Source organism: Schistosoma haematobium, chromosome 3 (assembly GCF_000699445.3).
Source record: "Schistosoma haematobium chromosome 3, whole genome shotgun sequence".
Taxonomy (NCBI): domain Eukaryota; kingdom Metazoa; phylum Platyhelminthes; class Trematoda; order Strigeidida; family Schistosomatidae; genus Schistosoma; species Schistosoma haematobium.
The window spans coordinates 18,371,258-18,393,330 of record NC_067198.1 but is presented as its reverse complement, the minus strand read 5'-3'; the positions used below and the strand labels follow the sequence as shown (position 1 = coordinate 18,393,330).

General features: G+C 39.0%; 2 protein-coding genes across 5 annotated transcripts; one reads left to right on the top strand and one right to left on the bottom strand.

The window, feature by feature from the left end:
- Nucleotides 1–439: 439 nt before the first annotated feature.
- RWDD4_1 (RWD domain-containing protein 4) lies at nucleotides 440–2,425 on the top strand (the record flags this gene model as incomplete). Of its 3 annotated transcripts, XM_051213183.1 has the most annotated exons (5): nucleotides 440–480; nucleotides 1,489–1,529; nucleotides 1,563–1,640; nucleotides 1,678–1,974; nucleotides 2,018–2,425. In XM_051213183.1, exons 2-5 carry the CDS (start codon nucleotides 1,506–1,508, stop codon nucleotides 2,165–2,167), a joined length of 549 nt encoding a protein of 182 aa, XP_051069139.1. In that variant the 5' UTR covers nucleotides 440–480; nucleotides 1,489–1,505. The 3 variants fall into 3 exon arrangements, with proteins under 3 accessions (XP_051069139.1, XP_051069140.1, XP_012799696.1); XM_051213184.1 differs by having other exon boundaries at nucleotides 1,489–1,640; nucleotides 2,018–2,309; XM_012944242.2 differs by lacking the exons at nucleotides 440–480; nucleotides 1,489–1,529 and adding an exon at nucleotides 481–1,141 and having other exon boundaries at nucleotides 2,018–2,167.
- Nucleotides 2,426–4,045: 1,620 nt separating this feature from the next.
- ZDHHC2_1 (Palmitoyltransferase zdhhc2) lies at nucleotides 4,046–21,666 on the bottom strand (the record flags this gene model as incomplete). Of its 2 annotated transcripts, XM_051213182.1 has the most annotated exons (9): nucleotides 21,606–21,666; nucleotides 16,833–17,018; nucleotides 16,758–16,784; nucleotides 16,625–16,719; nucleotides 16,389–16,585; nucleotides 14,639–14,792; nucleotides 14,309–14,586; nucleotides 6,098–6,352; nucleotides 4,046–5,104 (listed from the first exon to the last, which is right to left on the bottom strand). In XM_051213182.1, exons 2-8 carry the CDS (start codon nucleotides 16,999–17,001, stop codon nucleotides 6,274–6,276), a joined length of 999 nt encoding a protein of 332 aa, XP_051069138.1. In that variant the 5' UTR covers nucleotides 17,002–17,018; nucleotides 21,606–21,666. The 2 variants fall into 2 exon arrangements, with proteins under 2 accessions (XP_051069138.1, XP_051069137.1); XM_051213181.1 differs by having other exon boundaries at nucleotides 4,046–6,352; nucleotides 16,625–16,721; nucleotides 21,613–21,666.
- Between the last annotated feature and the right edge of the window lie 407 nt (nucleotides 21,667–22,073).

Genomic DNA, 22,073 nt, shown 5'->3' with positions numbered 1-22,073 from the left:
ATGTCCATGGTGAAACGCGAGTTGCTAGATTGATCCTAGCAAACGTTTACGACTGCGAAACAAAACACAAAACACTCAAAACGAATAAAATATTTGATTCAAAAGTTTGAGATATACTATCATCGACGTGTAAAACTATGAAGACCAAATAGTAAGTTAAGGCGATACCACAGTTAGCTAATAACTCATGTAAAACTCAAAAAGAAATGCAAACTACCGAACGTTAAGGTCGGGATAGATTTTTCGGACTCAAAACGTTGTTCTTGTTGTATAATGATGCAGCAGATGTTTAGTAAATGCAAATCAATTTTTACCAATCTCCTTGATCGCAAAGCGCTCGTATTCGTTTATATATAAGAACATTTCGAATGATAAAAACTTAAAGCAAAGGTGACGTAACAAGCTGCGAAACATAAATTTATTCAAAACAATTGTTTGAGCAGACCTTGAAGGCGGGAAATTCACACTCAAGGTTTTGAGGTTAGAATGACGTATCAACTGTTAGGATCCACTGGCAGTATATATATATATATATATATATATATATATACATCAAGCCAATTCTCTGTTTAATAACCGTTAGATCAATACAACCAGGCTATTTGATGAGGCACTCTTGTACGCTTCATCATAATGCAGTTCAACTACTGTTGTGGGCAGTCTCATAGGTCCCGCAATTAAACAAGTCTGTCATCCAGTTTTCGTACATTACCTTCTGCAGTTGAGTTAAGGTTGATTAGGAAAACTATACTCGCTCATTTTATTAACGCAAGATAATAGACGAATTCGAGAGCTTCTCGAGTTACCTACTAAACTTATCACATAGCTTACATGTACGCTTTTTGCATCCACCTAAACTCACTTGGAGTCGTAATAACAAGTAAGACCACTGCACAAAAAAGACATGTATGACCCTTCTACCGTTGTCACTATATATTATTCTGGGGCAGGTTACAGTAAATGTACTCACTATTTTCCCAAATTTATTTTGACTTCTGTTTTACATAATTGTAACCCTCGTCTCTTCATATCCATGTGACTATGATCGGTAGTCGAGACTTGGAAAATGTTCCACCGATTCTTGAACGATACTTTGTGTAACCAGACGATACCGTATCAAAATGTTTCAAATCATCCACAAGTAATCATTCTGAATATCAAAATCATTATTTTTCCTCTCCTGTAATTCACTTCCTTATTACTCTCTATTTCATCAACGAAAGATTCGTCACTTTAAAAAAGTCCTTTGGATTTCAACAAATAAAGTGTAGTTTATGCTGGCAATTCGTTGACAATACGACGAGAACTGTACTTAACCAATTTTCGTGAGTGCTAATCAGCTAGAAATACTCTGAAGTCAGCCTGATTAACAAAAGCAGACGACCAGTAATGAGACCTGGTTTTTGGGGCTGATCTTCGTAGCAAGACACTCTCGATGGTCTTAATTGTTTTTTATTTTAGTTAATAATTAATTGTTTCGCCTTATAGGATTTATTTAATGAGGAATGGCAATATGTGACCCAAGAGAGGTTTGCTTTGGTGCCGGTAGTCTAATACTTTAGGAGGAAGCTCAAGTGCTAAGATCAATTTTCGATGAAGAAGAATTGTCGATATCAGACGATTATAATTTGGAATACAAGGTTAGTTTTACTTTTTTGAAAAATAATTATTATATAGGTAGGTGAGGCGGGAACGACTTCTTCATTCATTGTGCAAGTTTACTGGCCTGAAGGATATCCTGACGTTTTACCTTGTATCTCTATGGATTCTTTTTATAATCATCATATCCCTTTAAATGTTAAAGAGAAAATAACTGAAGAATTAGTGTCTGTTGCTAAAGACCAACTTGGCTCAGCTCTAACATTTACTTTAATTGAGTACCTAAAGGAAAACCATGAGCGATTTACTAAATCTTTTGCAGTTGATAAAGTAGATACATCACAAAACAATTCGTTCCCGAGTGAAACCCCATCGGTATGTCTAAATTGTTTGACATTTTTATACATTGTTTATATAGGTTTCTCGCAAACAGAATAAACTACCTCAATTATCTAAAAATCAAAAAAGGAAGCACCTAAATAGACTAGGACAAAGTGGAGAGTTACCTAGAGGTTGGAACTGGATTAGTGTTATAAAACACCTTCAACAAACTGGATCGGCGTCATAGAGGCATATTTAGTTGTATTTCATTGCACACAAGATAAGATTCTATTTGCTTTCACGTTTCATATTCATTGACAATGGGCTAAAATGATAACGGGGTTATGCGTTTCTGAATGTATTTTACTAATTAAATGTAATTTACAAAATAGTGCAGGATGCTTTTTTGAAAGGTGTCAGAATACGATTTAGTATATTACTCGCTTGTGTCCTGTTATTTCGGATATGCACCTGTAAATAGTACACTTCGTTAAAACAGGAACTATACCTTCATATTTTTCGCTTGTTGAGGTACTAGGTGCAATAGGATTTCTGCATCTAATAACAGAAGCCCCCTGGGGAGTATTACATAATCTTTTCATCCAGTGTAGTAGTATGATATTCCCATCAGTAGTTTACGTCGTGTTAAACGTCGTTGGAAGTAATACGTGTATATGCAGTTAGTATATATCGTATGTGCCTCAGAAGTATTGCTTAGATGTGGCGGAATTGTTGGATAAGTGATCGAAACATGAGGTAGGGATGCCTAGTTATCGCTTTGACTGACGTAAGAAAAAGTTGTAAAACGGTTACAAGTTGATAGTTCAAGATATTGGCTCGGTTCATTAAGTCGTTGTATATCGTTTCCCTTCATGGGATTATGCGGGCCATGACCGGCGTACCCACCATTAATACCTGTAATTTGGATCTATACTTTCAATGCCTTTCCCTAGGTTATATGCTTTACCTTTGTCCTCTGGTGCCGTTTCTACCCCCTTTTGACCAATCATCTTAAAACTACAGGCGAAATAGCACAGAAGTTACTTCATACTCAAAATTCCTTATTGTATGAAGTATGGAAATGCTAGTCTAAGATCTGAAGGTTTATCAACACATATGCGCAATTGACTTCACCTCCTCCTTTCTGTATTTCCATTACGAAAAACAAGTACTGTATATTTGACTGACCTTTGAAAGCCTTACATTTTACAACCAAACATGCACTTACTCTATATGTCTTCCCCCACTTCTAAGTCAGCACACAGATAAACGCAAGTATCTTGCTCTTGTTGTTGTAACTGCTATCTCGTTTATGAAACTTCTTTTCTGAACGACCGGAAACTTCTATACAGACCCTAAAGTTATCCTAAAATCCGAATGATTATATATAATGATGAATTTCATACACTAGCGTTTTCATAGTTCTTAATAGGATTCTTTGGATTAATCTAGATCCTGATTTTAAGAATAAAAACATCTTACCAACTCATATACCACACGTTTTATCTATATAGACTAACTTGGTTCGCAAAAAAGTGAATTATCTGTGAGGAAAAACATTAACTTGGAAGATAAGGCTAATTTCTTATAATAACTTAATAACTCGTGATTAAGAAACGTTTTTACCTAGAATAAATCTTTGGTAAAATTAGATAACTGTCACTAACAGTTCATTTACATATCAACAGCTACAGTCTATTTGCGCAAACTAAATGGTTAAAGGTTAGTTGAATTGATCTAGCTACCATCAAACATCACACTGCCTTTGGAAATTTATTACCATGACACAGTAGTTTACTAGGTTCTATCACATTAAATTTGAAAATTAGTTACGTCACATTTGTAACTAAATATCAAACTTGGTGCCAGTACAAAGATGTTGAATATATCTTGTGGTCAATGTGTAGAAGTAACAGTAGTTTCTTGCTGGGCTTGTTATAGCTTTCGGTTAATCAATATAAACTTATCATCTAGTAAGTATTCTCGACTCTTACTGCTATTATTGTATTTTCAAATAATTTATTTAGAAAATTAAAACGATCGCATATATAAAAATATAATTTCATCGAAAATATTTGCTTTAAAATCAATGTCTCATTCTATGATTTTACATTGTGAGATCCAACTAAATAGGCTTGGCTTTAATCAGGTCTATGATTTTTTTGAGGATGGCACTGTGAGTTGGACCATCATGCAGACCGAGGAGTGAAGTAAAATGATCTTCATTTGACATGTAAAACGTTTCATAGGTAAATTGCAAATGTGAACCCTGTCCACTTCTTGATGCATTACTCAACAACTCCGCTAGGGATTTAGATTGTTCCTTCATAGCTGGTGATTCGTACTCTGCCCAAGCAACAATCCAATGAAGTGATTTACTGAGCAGTAGATTTGGACCGTCTTGCATGAAGTGTCGGATCGGACTGACAGACAAAGCCTCCCCAACCGTTTTGAACTTTATTGCTTTATTTACGTAAGTGTGGATAATTGGACGTAGGTCATAAACTCCTGACATTAAAACAAGGTTTTGCAAACAGCATAGCCAATTATTGTTTGATTTGAGTTCCATATGAGCCCAATATAACATTTCCAGAACTAAGTGTGCACCGGCAGAATGTCCAACTAGGGTTATGCGGAGCTTCGTATAATCTAAGTTACCAAACATTTTATGCGTAAGAGTTATAACTTTTTGCATTCCGAGACATAGGCTTTGTGGCATCGCCTCCAACTTTTCTTTTGGAGCTAACCTGTAAGACAAAGAGACGAATATACTGTCAGCATTTGTAACAGGAACTGCCCAACTACTGGATTCTTCCCAACCAACCAACTGCCAATACCCTCCATGAACATAGACAACAATATTGGTTGGGATTATTGATTGATCACTTGGAGGAAACCAATCTAAAGCATACTCTCCGTATCCGTCTTCTTTAAATAGCATAGATTCATTAAACGGAACTTTAAAAACACCTTTATCTTTAAACAACGTCCGTGAAAGTTCACTTTGTTTGCGTAAGAGAGACATAAGTTGTCCTCTCACATCATCTCCAAGGCAAAATGGCTCTCTGGTCTTGATAAGCCAGTTTGCAGTTCTGTATTGATAATCCAATTCATCAACAATTTCCGGTAATTGGATTTCTGATGGATCTTCATCTACAGTACCCATGGATTCCGTGCTAATTGCCTAAAAATAATGAACGAAAATTCGACTTACTAAAATCCATAGCTCAATAAATAAAGAGGTTAGATGGTTGATCTTAATGCATTCAGCGTTAAAAAAAACCACCCACAGAATGTAAACGTCTCAATGTAACATATTAAATTCCTAATATATATTATAAGACTAGGTGGGAAACATTTACCAAATCAATAGAAAAAGTCCGTTAAAAACCAACTGTAATTCAAGTTACGTCTCACTATATTTCAATTAGAAAAACCGACCTGATGAAGATAAGTTAAGAAAAAACCATGTTAATGCTGGCTGATTAGTCGATTTCAGATCAGTCGTCACTAGTGGAGGTACCGAAAAAAAACTTTTATTTTCCGGTGTGAAATTTATCTACACACTGACATTTCCTCAGTGCATTAATTCAATTTGCCGTCTGATTTGGGATATATTTGCGTGTTCTCCAGGTACCTTCGATTCGGGAACCAGTTGAGTGCAGTGCTCAAGAATATTAGGTAGTTGTGTGGCATGCTACTGATATCGACAGGTATAAGTAGTATGTATCACCATTCAAAAGTGAAGTGCCGGGCGGCAGAAAGTTAAGAAGATCGAAGACAGCGAGGACAAAAATGATTGGTACAGAAACGAAGGAACAATGAAGTCTGAGACAACTGATTGACATTTTGCAATCGAAGTATTCACTGTATGGTTCTCAGATTTTACTACGACGTTCTGTAATTTTGCGTCCAAATACATTCAATAGTCTCCACTTGTGTTTTCGTTTATTACATTTGGTGTCGCTGCCAATCAGGAGGGGGAAGGGTGCTGTATGACGCCATTTACATTTTATTTGCAGTGACAAGATATTCGAAATTAGTTTATGTATAGACGTTAGTAGGTATGACGTATTGTAATAGGCTATTGCGCCACATGTTCGTGTAAATATAATAATGACGAGATATAAGGGAAAAAAATTAAACATACTTTCCCTAAAAAATGAAAAAGACTCACGGGTTCCGAGAAATAAGTTTACGAATGAAAAACAGGGTATAGATAAGCTATTAAATTTATTTGAAAAACTGGTTGACATGACATAAACGAAAGTTTGTCTTAAAATAATTATCACGAATTCAGCTAGAATTGTATGAACATATGTAAGTGACAAACATAGGTTTCATTCGTCAATACTAAATAGTCGACAACAACAGGGAGTAGTCTTCATGAGCTGGAATTTCTCGGATTCGGAAAGAGACACCATCTCCTTGGCTAAAACCGAAAAAAATAAAGTAATCGTTAAAATGATTAATAAGTATTTAGTTGATTTAATAGTATTTGTTATCATTGGGTTACATCTACTGGAGGATGTACAGTAATGGACTTAAAAGTTTGAGCACCAAACTTTCGATCTGTAGGTTGTGGTTTCAAACATTACTTACATATACTTCTGTAATCGAGTAGTATCGCTGATGGTCGTGTAGAAAAGTTGTTGCTGCCTTGAGGTGGTGGTCGGGCTTACCTATCGTGATGAACTAGTCAAGTTATACTGGCTTGAACAATCGTTCCTCAAGATCCCACTATGCTAGACACGTCGGTTAATGAGCGGTAAGACTGAAAGCAGCAAACCCAAGGTCTGAGGGCGAAGTCGTACTGCTGACTGTACAGAGGTGTGACAACAGTAAGGTGTTTCCTTCAGACAACCAACATGACAGCGATGCTGCCTTCCCACAAGGAGGGGTGGGGCCAGAAATGGTCGACCCTAAAGATGCACACCTCGCCTTATCCCACGGATACTCGTCTCCGGCGGTAAGGTCTCAACAAGTACGGAGCTAACACAAAAATTACCCATAAAAAGGTCGTGTGTGACCGACCTCAAGTAGTTGTCCCTCGAGCACTACGGTCACGCTCTCAGGTCACTAAGACCACCTCTAATTCAGTTTGCTTTTCAGGTACCTCTAGAAGAACCTTTCCACGATGTGGGCAACCGAGAAGTGATAACCGCCCTCATACCTCTAACAGCACTCAATACCACTGTATTCATAATCAACCTCCCCTCTTCAATTCCTATTATTCCTCCTACATCGACTTTCAACTTCCTCTTTTGGCTTCCTCCTGAAGTGTAGCTATAGCCAACGATTCTAGTGCCCAAAACACTGTCCCAGGTCTATTGAAACCTCGCTCCAATCTACACATTGGAGCCTTCAACGTACACACCCTATGTCAAATCGGTCAACAGGCTTCTTTGGCTAGAACCCTAGAATCTCGTACCATTAATGTATGCTGTGTCTCTGAAACACGCATACAGGATCCCAGCGTGGTCATTCACTTGACCTCACTTCGGCAAAACGGAGAGCTGACGAGATACACCCTCCGTGTATCTGGTGACCCGACGGCCAGCTCTCGTGGACTGGCGGGAGTAGGGATAGCACTAAGCATGAGGGCGGAACAAGCACTGTTAGAGTGGATCCCTGTTAACAGTCGTTTATGTGCTGTTCGGCTAAACGGCTCCGTAAGAACTCGGAAGGATAGGGACACACGTCGTTGCATTTTCGTGGTTTCTGCCTACGCTCCCATCGACTGCAGCTCAGATGAAGTGAAAGATGAATTTTACAGAAAGCTATCTGAACTTCTTCAGAAGGTTAAACGTTCAGACATGGTACTCGTAGCGGGTGACTTTAATGCCCAGATAGGTAGTTTAAACCAAACAGAAAGGCATTTAGGTGGGTATTTTAGTATTCCGGCACAACGAACAGATAATGGTGATCGTCTGCTGCAACTGTGCTCAGACAATCGTTTATTTTTAGCAAACACAAATTTCAAGCATAAGGAGAGACATCGTCTAACATGGTGATCCCTACACCAAACCAATGAAGGACTCAAATAGGCCATATTGCCATCAGTAATCCTTTGAGAGGGTCGGTAGAAGATTGTCGCTCATTCTAGAGTACCTGCTTGGACTCCGACCATGTCCTAATACGGGCACGCATCTGCTTGCGCCTTACTGGACGCAGAAATTGAGTAACGAGAAAACCAAAAGTAGGTTCCAGGGAAAACTGAGGTCACACTTAGGTAGTTCTGAAAACGAGGCTGGCCCAGATTTTGCTTGGAAAGATATACAAATATCTGTGGGAAAAGCAGTGATATTTGCTAGTGCTTTAAACCAACTTACTTACTTACTTACGCCTGTTATTCCTAATGGAGCATAGGCCGCCAACCAGCATTCTCCAACTCACTCTGTCCTGGGCCTTCTTTTCTAGTTCCATCCAGTTCTTGTTCATTTTTCTCATGTCTATTTCCATTTCCCGGCGTAATATGTTCTTCGGTCTTTCTCTTTTTCTTTGGCCTTGAGGATTCTATGTGAGGGCTTGTCTTGTGACGCAGTTGGATGCTTTCCTCTATGTGTGTCCTATCCACTTCCAGCGCTTCTTCCTGATTTCTTCCTCCTCTGGGATCTGGTTTGTTCTCTCCCACAGTAGGTTGTTGCTAATAGTATCCGGCCAACGGATCTGAAGTATTTTGCGTAGACAATTGTTAATAAACACCTGTATTTTCTGGATGATGGCTTTCGTAGTTCTCCAGGTTTCTGACCCATACAGTAAAACTATTTTGACATTTGTATTGAAAATCCTGACTATGGTGTTGACTTGTGGACAGCTGTTTTTAGTTCAAAATGTTCTCCAGTTGTAACTATGCTGCTCTTGCTTTGCCGATCCGCGCCTGCACATCTGCACCAGATCCACCCTGTTCATCAATGATGCTGCCCAAATATGTAAAGGTTTGCACATCTTCCAAATCTTCTCCGTCAATTTTGATTGGATTGGTGCATTCTGTGTTGTATCGGAGAATCCTGCTTTTCCCTTTGTGTATATTGAGACCTGCTGCTGCTGCCACACTGTTCGTCTTCTCCTGCATTTGTTGTTGCGTGTGCGATAGAAGGGCCAGATCATCTGCGAAGTCTAGATCGTCCAACTGCATCCTAGATGTCCATTGTATCCCGTGCTTCCCTTCAGACGTTGACGTCTTTATGATCCAGTCGATCACCAGGAGAAAGAGAAAGGGCGAGAGTAAGCAACCTTGCATAACACCGGTCTTCACTTCGAACGACTTTGTCGACTGTCCTCCATGCACGATTTTGCAGTGTAATCCATCATATGAATTCTGTATGATATTGACTATCTTCTGAGGCACGCCGTAGTATCGAAGAAGTTTCCATAGTGTTGTTCTGTCAACGCTATCAAATGCTTTTTCGTAGTCAATGAAGTTGATGTAGAGTGATGAATTCCATTCAATTGATTGTTCAACAATAATCCGTAGAGTTGTGATTTGGTCTGTACACGATCTATCCTTACGGAATCCTGCCTGTTGGTCACGAAGTTCGGCGTCTTCGCAGTCCTTCATCATGTTTAACAATATCCTGTTGAAGACTTTTCCCGGTATTGAGAGAAGAGTGATGCCCCAGTAGTTATCACAATTGCTGAGATCGCCTTTCTTCGGTATTTTGATCAGAAGTCCTTCTTTCTAGTCTGTTGGTACTTGTTCCTCATCCCAAATCTTATTGAAGAGAATGTGGAGTATTCTTTCAGTTACCGATACGTCTGCATTTAATGCCTCTGCTGGAATGTTGTCCGGTCCTGGTGCTTTGCCACTCTTGATTTGTCTGATGGCCATGCTGACCTCTTCAATTGTTGGTGGGCCAACATTGATTGGGAGGTCCGTGGGTGCTGCTTCGATGTTGGGTGGGTTCAGTGGGGCTGGTCGATCCAAAAGTTCTTTGAAGTGTTCCACCCACCTGTTTTGTTGCTCTTCAATGTTGGTGATTACCTCGCCTTCCCTGCTTTTCACTGGTCGTTCTGGTTTGCGGCGATTTCCAGAGAGTTTCTTTGTCGTGTCATACAATTGTCTCATGTTTCCTTCTCTTGCAGCCTTTTCCGTCGTCGTTGCTAAATCTTCCACATATTTACGTTTGTCGGTTCTGATGCTCCTCTTCACTTGTTTGTTTATTTCTTTGTATTCAGCTTGTGCCTTGACTTTTTCTGCTCCTGTTCGACTGGTATTGATTGCTGCCTTCTTGTTCCTCCTTTCTTGAATCTTATCCAGTGTATCAACAGTGATCTATTCCTTGTGATGGTGCTTCTTATGACCCAGGACCTCATGACATGTTAAAGTGATTGCCTCTTTGATCCGCTTCCAGTTGCTCTCCACAGTAGTTCCTTCTCCATTGAGTAGATCATGAAAGGCCTGGAACTTGTTGCTGAAGACTATCTTGAATTTGTTGAGTTTGTTAGTATCCTGAGGAAAGGCCGTATTGAACTTTTGTGATATTGTCTGCCCCATTGTCCAGTGCTTCTTGAGTTTTAATTTCATCTTGGCGACTAGCAAGTGATGATCTGATGCTATATCAGCTCCTCTCTTGGTTCTCACGTCCTCTATAGTCCTCCTGAACGTTTTGTTGATGCAAATATGGTCGATTTGGTTTTGCGTAGTGTGATCCGGTGAAGTCCATGTGATTTTGTGAGTGCGCTTATGCGGGAATATAGTGTCGCCTATGACCAGTTTAGTGAAGGCACATAAGTTTGCAAATCTCTCACCATTTTCGTTTCTTTCTCCCAGTCCGTGTCGTCCCATGATGTCTTCATATCCAGTGTTGTCCGTTCCAACCTTGGCGTTGAAATCTCCCATCAGAATGGTCAGGTCCTTTGTTGGGCACTTCTCGACGATTGACTGCAGCCTATTGTAGAATTGATCTTTAGCGTCTTCATTGTAGTCGTTGGTAGGCGCACAGCATTGGATGACGTTCATTGTAATGCCCTCTTTCTTTGTTTTGAATGAGGCTTTGATGATCCTAGGTCCATAAGATTCCCATTCTATAAGCGCATTTTGCGCTTGTTTGGACAGCATCAATGCAACTCCTTGTGTATGTGGTGCATTTTCTTCTTCATGGCCGGAGTATAACAGAAGCTCCCCTGAAGTTAGTCGTTGTTGTCCAACTTGCGTCCAATGTGTTTCACTGATCCCAAGCACCTCTAGGTTGTATAATCTCATTTCCGCAGCAATTTCGAAGGCTCTCCCGGTGTCCCACATTGTACGAGCATTCCCTGTACCTAAATAAATGGTCGCTCTGGTTGTCAGAAGGGGCATCGGCCTCGTAAGTTCCGAAGGAATTCGGCTTCCATCATGAGGCGTCATAGTTCTCCTAAATGAAGACCTTCTGACTCCCAGGGCAGAGTTTAAAAGGTTTGAATAACTTTTTCTGGTCATCGTTTTTTTTTTCTGGTAAGCGTTTTTTTCAAAAAACGCTTACCAGAATCCTGAAGGGAAGCGAAAAAGAGGAAGGCCAAAGAACACATTGCGTCGGATAATAGAAGCAGATATGAAAGCGATGAATTACAACTGGACGGAGCTAGGAAGGATTGCCCACGACAGGGTTGGATGGAGAATGCTGGTGAGCGGCCTATGCTCCTTCACGAGGAGTAACAGGCGTAAGTAAGTAAGTATCGTTTTTTAGCGAGTTAGTTTTCTACGGGATGGGGACGCTAACTCCATGCCCAACCCTCCTCCATTATCCGGGCTTGGGACCGGCAGTAGCCCCCGGAGGGACTCCAGGCGGAGTTGCTTTAAACCAAAGGGTTACAAAAAACCAATGGATTTAGATTGCACTGATGGATTTTCGTAAACTGATACCATCAGGCTCTGAACACGATGGAAGAGCGAAAACAAATCACATCTACGTTAAGCAAAAGTCTAAGGAACAACCGTGAGCAGTAATGGAAAATGAGGTAGCTGTAGGTAACACAAGACAGCTCTACAGACTAATAAAAGAAACTGGAATTAAGAAGTCAAGTGTGAGACAATCTCGGAAAAAGACGACGTTTAGAACGATGGGCGGGACATTTTAAGGAGCAGTTCAACTGACCTTCAGCTACTCTACAACTATCCACCATTCCCAGACAGCGTAAATGGAACATTGAAGTAGGTCCCCTTACTCTAGCTGAAGTTCAAAAGGCTATAGCTAATCTGAAACGAGGTAAAGCAGCTGGTCCAGATGGATTGGCTCCAGAGGTCTTTGAAGATAGTGGTGGTGCAATTTTAGCGATTAGGTTGACTAATAGTCTAGCTGAAATCTGAGAGTTGGACGTAATCCCATCTGACTAGTCAAAATCACTGATTGTCCCAATATATAAGAAAGAGTCAAAATCATCCTGAGATAACCATAGAGGGATTAGTTTAACTAACATAGCATCTAAAATACTAGCGTCAATAATTATTGGACGCCTAACTAAAACTCGTGAACTGCAAGCACGAGAAAATCAAGCTGGCTTCAGACCTGGTCGTGGCTGCATCGACCACATATTCACCATCCGTCAGGTTCCAGAACACAGGCATACTTATCAGCGTCCGACAATGGTGGTCTTTCTTGACTTAAAAGCAGCATTTGACTCTGTTGACCGAGAGGCTCTGTGGCAGTGTTTGTTAATGAAAGATTTACCTCAGAAGTACATAAACCTTGTGAATGCTCTTTACTTGAACACTACTAGTCGAGTCAGAGCTTATGGTGAACTGTCAACTGCTTTTGCAACTTCAAGTGGTGTCCGTCAAGGCTGTCCACTTTCCCCATTTTTGTTTAACTTCATCATAGATCTACTGATGGAAATAACTTTCTCGTCGACTGAATTCTCGGGTATTGATCTCTTACCAGGAGGTCCACTTATCGACTTAGAGTACACAGATGATATAGTCCTGTTTGGTGAAGACGCTGATAAAATGCAGCCTTTTGGTAGCGCTGAGCAACAATGCCAGAATGTTTGGGATGCATTTCTCCCCCCTCTAAATGCAAGTTGTTGCTTCAGGACTGGCCTGCGTCAACACCTGAACTAAGGACAGGGAGTGAAGTAGTCGAACGCGTTGACAACTTCACTTGTCTTGGAAGTCTGGTCAGCCCAAATGGGTTGGTGTCTGACGGAATCTCTGTACAGATTCGAAAAGCTCTTTTGGCTTTTGCCAAATTACGTCACCTATGGCGAAGGCGAGATATCCGTCTATCAATAAAAGAACGAATATACTGCACAGCAGTTCGCTTTGTTTTGTTTGACGTCTGCGAAGCGTGGCCCCTAAGAGTAGAAGATATTTGTAAGCTTGTAGTATTTGACAACAGATGCCTCAGAAATGGTGCACGCATCTGCTGGGATCACTGGGTAAGTAATAGTGAGGTTAGACGTAGGTTATTAGGGAATGATGGTAAATTAGTTGATGAGGTTGTGAATCTTCATCGACTGACATAGCTAGACCGTGTTACGTATGCCTGATTACCGATTACTACGACGCGCAATGCTGACTAGCGTTGGAGACGGTTGGGAGAAAGTTAGGGGTGGCCAGACCAAGGCGTGGCATCAGTCTTCTAGCCATGTTGGTAGATGGAGACTACTTGGTTGGGGTCCGCGTGACTATCATAACCAGTGGTTAGAGTCTGGGTGACATGGCTCAGAACCGATCACAATGGCGTAGGTGTATATACATTCTCTATCTTCCCTTAAACCGTGATAAAAATCGCTTCATATCTTTCTTTCTACGAACTAATTCTTTCTTGCTGTACTATGTTTTTATGTGCAATCTTTCTTTTATATATTACCACCACTGAATTAACTACTTCTATGAATTTGGTGTTCATCTTGTTGTACTAATGGGGTATGGCAACTTGGACCGATGTATATATGTGCCTGGTCCTACGTTGTAGTTGGCTGACTGAGCATTGGGCAGCTATTTCATCTTAATGTTCATAATTTAGTTAACTCCAGAGGTTATGATTAACTACTTGAGTTATACAGGGTCGAATCGATTGTTTGCTTGGTGAGCACTTGATGACTGGTAAACAGATGCATACAAATATCGTTAGTTGATAGTTGTACCGTATATATATATATATATATAGTATAGATTTGATCTGATTTGATTGTTAAAACGCTTCTTTGATTATTACCCTGAAGAGATCCAGACAAGTTAGCTGGACGAAACGTTGGAATTATTTAAATTTCGATCGTTGATATTATTTCAAATATAAATTTCACATATGATTATTACTACTATTTTCAAGTTGTAAGCAGCTGTAGTGCATCCACAGCATAAATGAATTCATATTATATTATTACAATCGTTGTCTTAGATTCATCTAAACTTATAAATGAGAAACATCAAGTGGAATAGTACAGATTAAATATTTTTTAATCTTACCTAGAAAATACAGGCAACAGCCAATGTTTGACGTCACTACCAAATATTTGAAGAAAGTTATTCTTCCACCCAAGATTAAAACCGTATATACGATGACTGTTACCACGAAAATTCGGTGGCCGAAAATATTCTAGAGTAGACTTATTTTTAAATATTAAATACGTATGAAATAAAAGCAGGATTAACAGTGCCAGTGCAAACACAGCCGATAAAAGCGACAGAGTAAATGCACAAAACAAACCCCATGGTCGATTATTAGCAACACTAGTCGGTCGAATCTAAGTAATAAAATTATTAGGACAATAAATAATACGATTTCACATGACTCACCTTTATGTATTTTAGTAAATAGGATAAGGCAAATAGAAAACATAATACACAATACAGAAAACCGTAGAATATAAGTAACATGAAATATTTATAATTATGGTAACCAACACAGTTATTTATCCAAGGGCAATGATGATCCATTTTTGGAACACATCTACGGAAGAAAACAAATAAAGAATCTTTCACACACATAGATCCCATTACTATTTTGAAGAGAGCCAGAAAAAAGATTTAAACAGAATAACGTGAATTCATTATATTTCATTTGGTTCTCGTTAGTCACTTATAACATATGTCATTTAAAAATCATGATTACAAAATAGGTTTAACTTGCTTACATGAAAGAGTTTAGTTGGAAGTTATTTTCGAAATACCTCAGTATAGTATAGCAAGGGTGTAAATAAATTTAATAGAATGAATGAAATATTGTAAATATATGTCTTAAATCTTTTTTTCTGGCTCTCTTCAAAATAAAGGATAATACATACAGGCACGTATTAAAACAATACTTTCTAGTAACAGTTAATATTCATAAATAAAAATAATATATTTGTAATATCCCAATGAGTAGAAAATTGGATTTTCTGACGTTTCGTGACTTAGTGTAAGTCACTTCTTCAGAGAATAAATAACCAAATTAAACTTCGATTAATTTTAATTTGGTCATTTATTCTCTGAAGAAGTGACTTACACTAAGTCACGAAACGTCAGAAAATCCAATTTTCTACTCATTGGGATATTACAAATATATTATTTTTATTTATAACAATCAACCCAATGCTCAATTTATTCGAAATTATCAAATCAAACCTTGGTAATGACACCTAGTAAATATTCATGACAAAAGTAATATTGTTATTATCTTATTGTCTAGTACATAATCCACTCAACGTTTGAAGGCGATGAATACAGCACTCAAATTTCGGAAAGGGTAGTACCAACCTGACCATAGATAACCTTGATTAAACCTCAGATAGAAAAAAGTTTTGCTTAACGGCTCCTCAATAGAATATAAGCAATTTATGTGGTAAAGTACAAAACATCTTCCCAATCTTACGGTATAAAAAAGAATATGAATGAAAGATTTGATCACGACAAATCAATTATATAAAGTAAACTGAATAGGTATAATATTTGGTGGTTTTGCAGTAATGATAAAACTTCAGAATAGTGTACATTTCCGTCGTTTAAACAAGAGAACATACCAAATAAAATTAACAGTTTTCTAGTTCCCCTAGTTCTTAGCCAAGTGAAGTCGGATTTAAATGAGTGAATGCTATATTAATTAAACCAATGAACCAGTTTTCTTAAATTAAACGAACCCGGTTTAGTTAAGTATGAGAAGGATAAAACTTTTTGTGAATGAAATTACAAAAGTTGATGTCAGCCAACAACTAAGTACACCTTCGTGTATACCATTCACGTCACAGTGTATATGACGGTCGGTAATATCGTCCAGATAGAAAAGTCGATGTTAAGAAAAGTTGGTCATTTTAAACCGTTTTAACAAGTGACCACTTCTATACAGTTTAGGGAACAATGTAACTGTCCACTAACTAAAGAATTGACTTCATTTCTCAGATTGGAAGCAAACACAATCGACTCAAATAAATGATCCACTAACTAAAGACTGAACACTAAAACTAAAAAGACACATCGATATGCCCGTGCATAATCCAATTGACCCCCAAATACTATAGAGCTTTATAACAAAAAACGTATCAGGTGAAATGTTAAAATGTAAATATACCTCATACAACTTGAACAATGATGTGTACGATCTGGCTTTAAAAGAAAACATATATCACAGAATTGGGCATTGAATCTTTTCCCAATAGTAAGTACAGGTAACTGTTTTGTAACGGATAAATTATTTATAAACTCCGACCGATCGTGATCATTTTCCAGCTCTATAAAATATTTTGTTTCATTAGCAGTAAGATAAAACTAAGAAGAATACTGATATAAAGTTTACAGTAAACATACATTTTTCGGTATTGTAGTTATCTGGGTATATGTTGACTTCCAAAATGACCAAAGAAATAGAATGAACAAAACGTGATATGGAGCGAAGAAAAATGCTCTAAAATAATGGGATATTATTCAACGGACAACTTACACAATAAAAATGTACTAGTGATTAAATCTATATAATAGTTCATGAGATTACAAAACAGTTGAATTTCAACGTTACCTTGGATTACAACAAAAGTAACCACATAATATGACCAACTTATAATCAGCAAAACAAGTGCAGCTGGAATCGCTGAACATAATTTGCTTAATTCTTGCACACATAATGATAAACGGTGTTTAGAATACACATCTGGAAGATAGACGTATTTCTTCTGATTTCCAGTCATCACATTATTACAAATATCTAGCAAGGTTATATATATATATATATACAAAAGCAAATATTATCAATGAAAAAATTAACTTATAAAAGTTTAACACAAGTAAATGTCAATTGGAACCAAAAGTATACAGCAGGAATATGTATGGTGCTAAAGAGAAGTGAATTTAAGCGTTATAGAGATCTAATCCTTTTCTTGCGCCTCCTGCAAAATCTGATTAATACTTTGGATAAGGCAAGAGTCATGACTTTTGAAACGGCAGTTTATAAATACAGCAAAAACAGTCCGAATTCGGTGAGTTTTCACACAGAGACATACCTTGAGAACGAGACTTACTTTGAGGATTATGGGTGAACTCAGTACCGTGTAATAACTCGTTCTTAATGCCAGATAAAATTATATTATTTATATGACCAATACAAAGACTTGAGAAATCCTACCACTAAGTTACTAATCTTTTACTACACGTAATTATAAATATACTATCCCCAAGGGAAATTTCGAAGTTAGTAATTGATATTCAGGCCGAGCTGATGTACGTACGTACGAAGTTCTACGTTGTTACTGACTAACGGATTCAAACAGAACATTTGGGTATTGATGTACGGGCCGGGATCAGTTGTGAAGTGTAACAACACATCTCGATTTATACATCCCAATGGTAAGGTGCTATTCTTTTTTTGTCAGAGCATCCTGTAACTGAACACTTTCCGTACTCTCCAAATATATTATGCCTGTGTAGCTAACATTAGAGCGAGCAGGTGCATCACAGACTATAACAGCTAATGTCTTTCCTTTAGGGACTGTCATACATCCTGATGGCACACCTTACAACTAGGTCAGAAGATATTAAGACAAAGTTTTGAAATCGGTAGACGTTTTTTACAGACATCCACAGAGGTAGACCACGTAGCTAGTAATAAAATATGTAGTTGGTCAAGCACAACGCACGTTAATGTAGGAATTTCCAGATTTTATTTACCAGTGGAATGGTCTACTTTACAAAAGGCTTAAGCATCCATTAAACATTCACGAATGTACAACTTGCAAGATGAATGGACTGACACTGCAGACCAGAAGGCCCAAGACGTAAATGCTGTAATCATTGGCCGAGAGGTGTTTAACGAAAGTTTGAATACTTGTATGATTCTGCTTATTTATATGTAACAAAAATGCAAGCTGCTGGAAGAACCTATTTCATCAGCATCCAAGCCTAATATTTGTAAGACTTTCTATCAATTACTTCAACGAAGAATGACATCGCATCAATTTCCGCACACTAGTCTAGTCGCGAAGAAACAAGAGAGTAGGTTGTGTGAAATTGTCGCCATGCTTACAGATTAACGAAAATACGTCCAAATTTGCCAAGTTTTGTCGTAGTTGTCTCTAGTTTGTTTGCTAATTTTAAGATATCAAATATAAAAAGTGCGCCAAATAATAATACACCCCCAAATGCCTTGATACGGCCGAGGGTGGGGAGAGTCAATCCTCCCTCTTGAAATGCTCTCACATGGCCACGCGTATAGTCACTGCCAGGGAAGTTCTCCTCACTGCCTTCTCGGGGCGGGGGTGTTGTTTACGAAATAAAGAGGACAAAAAGCGGATGTCTGGCGCTTTAACCAGGTTGGTGGACATGGAATGCCCACCTAGGGAAGTTGGGAAACTCTGATTCCAGACCAATGGTGTACATGGGCTCCAGGATCCTGAGGGGAAAACGGCGTATGAACCAATCGTTGGTCACCGGCTACCATGGAACTGTCAGTCAGTCAGTTAGATACAACGTAGGACCAGGCACATATATACATCGGTCCAAGTTGCCATACCTCATTAACACAACAAAATTGACGCCGGATTCATAAAAGTAGTTAATTCAGAGGTGGTAATATATAAAAGAAAGATTGCACATAAAAACATAGTACAGCAAGAAAGAATTAGTTCGTAGAAAGAAAGATATGAATCAATCTTAATCTTTTAGTTTAAGGAAAGACAGAGAGTGTATACACCGACGCCACTGCGATCGATTCTGAACCACGTCACCAAGAGTCTCCAACCATTGGTTACGATAGTCACGCGGACCCCAACCAAGTAGTCTGCATCTCCCAACATGACTCAGACTAAAAGTTAGTGACTTTAAGCACTGATGCCACGTTTTGGTTTGGCCGCCCTTAACCGACCGTTGTTGCTACCTTGATGTGGTGGTCAGGCTTACCTATCGTGATGAACTAGTCAAGTTATACTGGCTTGAACAATCGTTCCTCAAGATCCCACTATGCTAGACACGTCGGTTAATGAGCGGTAAGACTGAAAGCAGCAAACCCAAGGTCTGAGGGCGAAGTCGTACTGCTGACTGTACAGAGGTGTGACAACAGTAAGGTGTTTCCTTCAGACAACCAACATGACAGCGATGCTGCCTTCCCACAAGGAGGGGTGGGGCCAGAAATGGTCGACCCTAAAGATGCACACCTCGCCTTATCCCACGGATACTCGTCTCCGGCGGTAAGGTCTCAACAAGTACGGAGCTAACACAAAAATTACCCATAAAAAGGTCGTGTGTGACCGACCTCAAGTAGTTGTCCCTCGAGCACTACGGTCACGCTCTCAGGTCACTAAGACCACCTCTAATTCAGTTTGCTTTTCAGGTACCTCTAGAAGAACCTTTCCACGATGTGGGCAACCGAGAAGTGATAACCGCCCTCATACCTCTAACAGTACTCAAGACCACTGTATTCATAATCAACCTCCCCTCTTCAATTCCGTGGGACTGCATATCCTGACGTTGCTTCACTGCCTTGTGGATCATACCTTAAGGTCGAAGGCTTCGGGTGTGGCCCCCAAAAAAACCATCTGCTTCGGTCTGGGCAGCCGGACAGTATACGAGCCCACACACAAATCAAGTGAGTTGTGTGACGTGTATGTATTCGGTGCCCCTTTGTACCAATATTTGTGTTCGAATAAATAATACGTCGAACAACGTCGGTAGGTTGTTGCAGTAACTTTTTTGAGATTTGATAGGTTGTATACTGCAATGCAGAACATATCGTCCGGTGTTTCTGACTTCAGTACCAACATGAAGCAGCTACTGGCGAAGTCTGGTGAGCGTGAACATCCACGAAAATTCGAGTGCGGACTGTCAGGTCAACAGTTCCTTTTATCATTTGAAGAGAAACTGGGGATGTTGGACGCTTTTCTTCAGCAGGAAGACATAAAGGACAGATTTATAAGTCGACAAAATAAATTTGATCATTTGTGTGTATTATAGATGTGCATAATGACGCGATTAACGGGTGATAATCCTAAAACGTCAATGCGATATATTTTGTCGTACATCATGACATCTGAAATTGCCAGTCTTTTCACGCTACTTGGCTCTTCATCGAAAAGAGCACTTCAGAAGTGCAGGTTTTAGGCTGCATACGAAGTAAGATATTTTTTCAACTCCACGTGCGTTAGCTGATCGTTTCCTGTCATCAACTGTCAACGAAAAAGACCTTGCGAAACTGTACGACATCGCGACGCAAGGTTATTTTCATGACATGAGAGACAAATTACAAAAGCGTCATCGGAGATAACAAGAACATTTATGTACTCATTTAAAATGATAACTATTCTCTACCATTCTATAGATATAGTTAACGAACATAAGCGTGAGTGAAGCTTCACGTAGCTAGTTGTGTAAAAAAATGTCATCTAAATATCGTCGTAACGTTTTTTGTTCCTTACATTTCACAATATTACTTCGATTCTCAACAGTCGAACAGGCGTTACGATAAGAAATAACCAGTGGAATATTTATAATGTTCAACTTCTTTTCAATAAACATTTTTAAACATGCGCTTACTTCCTAACTTGCATGGGAAACTCTTTGACTAAGTGTTGAGAAAGCCTGTTTGATTTTAAATGCACTTGCAGGTGAGACTCGAATTTATGGACGACGATGAACGAATCTTATGTGGCCTTGATAAATATTAGCAGGTCAGCTAACAGTAGGTACAGAATAAAAATATATTATACAAAAACAAAGAAATAAAGTAGACACACTCCTTATACATGGTTCAAAAACTTGTCAAGGTTAGGAAGGGGTTCAGAGGTTATAAAGTCGTAATGCATGTAGTCGAGGAAATCATAGGACTTTCTCTACGTATGGATATCTATACAGCTACAGAATAGTCGGCCTCTGGAGCCATGACAAAGTCTCAAAAACTCCTTCAGCCTCGACCACATAGCTCCAATATTGTTTGTGTGCACTCCGGTTGTTGAGTACAGAAAATGCCACTTGTGGATAACGACACGATGCACATAACCAAGCCTATGTAGGGATCTGTACGCTCTCCAGACATTCGTATAAATTGTAGTACCTGGTTGCAGCTAGTGTTACTGGTGCTTTTACTATACAGTTCGCAATAATTGTCATGATTTGCCCTAGGGATTATATATGAGGTTTTCATCATGAACTGACATCTGCTATGATGCCAAAAACCTATTTAGCCGAATGAACGAAGAGCTTTCGCGCCAAAATCCGAGATCTGTTAGCTTATACCTGATTGATTCGTCCACAAATTATATTCTCGCTATTTTATTTTTTATAGCCGCTCAATTATCACGTTACGTACAAAATACCTTGTGAACCGACGGTACCGTTACAGCGTCATGTACTGACATTGGCGCCGCGACCTTGAAATCTCACAGACACTTCTGATTGCATCGTCCATACATTAGTCTTGCCATATATTTAACAATTACAAGTAAAATACGTAACGATTGATGCTCTTGTATCTGCCAACAAGTCATAACGCCGTACAATATTACGTCGATTGCAGCTTTCGTGAGTTGTGTTACGTAAATGAAGGAGAACACAGGAGACGTTCTGGCTTATATCAAATGTGTTTTAAAAGTGAAAGCAAAATAAGATAAATCGATGTGTTTAGGCGAAAAGTATATAATTCAGCAATGTCTGAAAAAGAACGATTTAAAAGGCGAAAATCCGCATTATTTCCCCCGGACAGGCGAAAAAGAATACATTTTGTCGCGTTTCCCCGTTATTTTTCCTTTGTTCGCTTTTATTTCCTTTTTATTGGCTA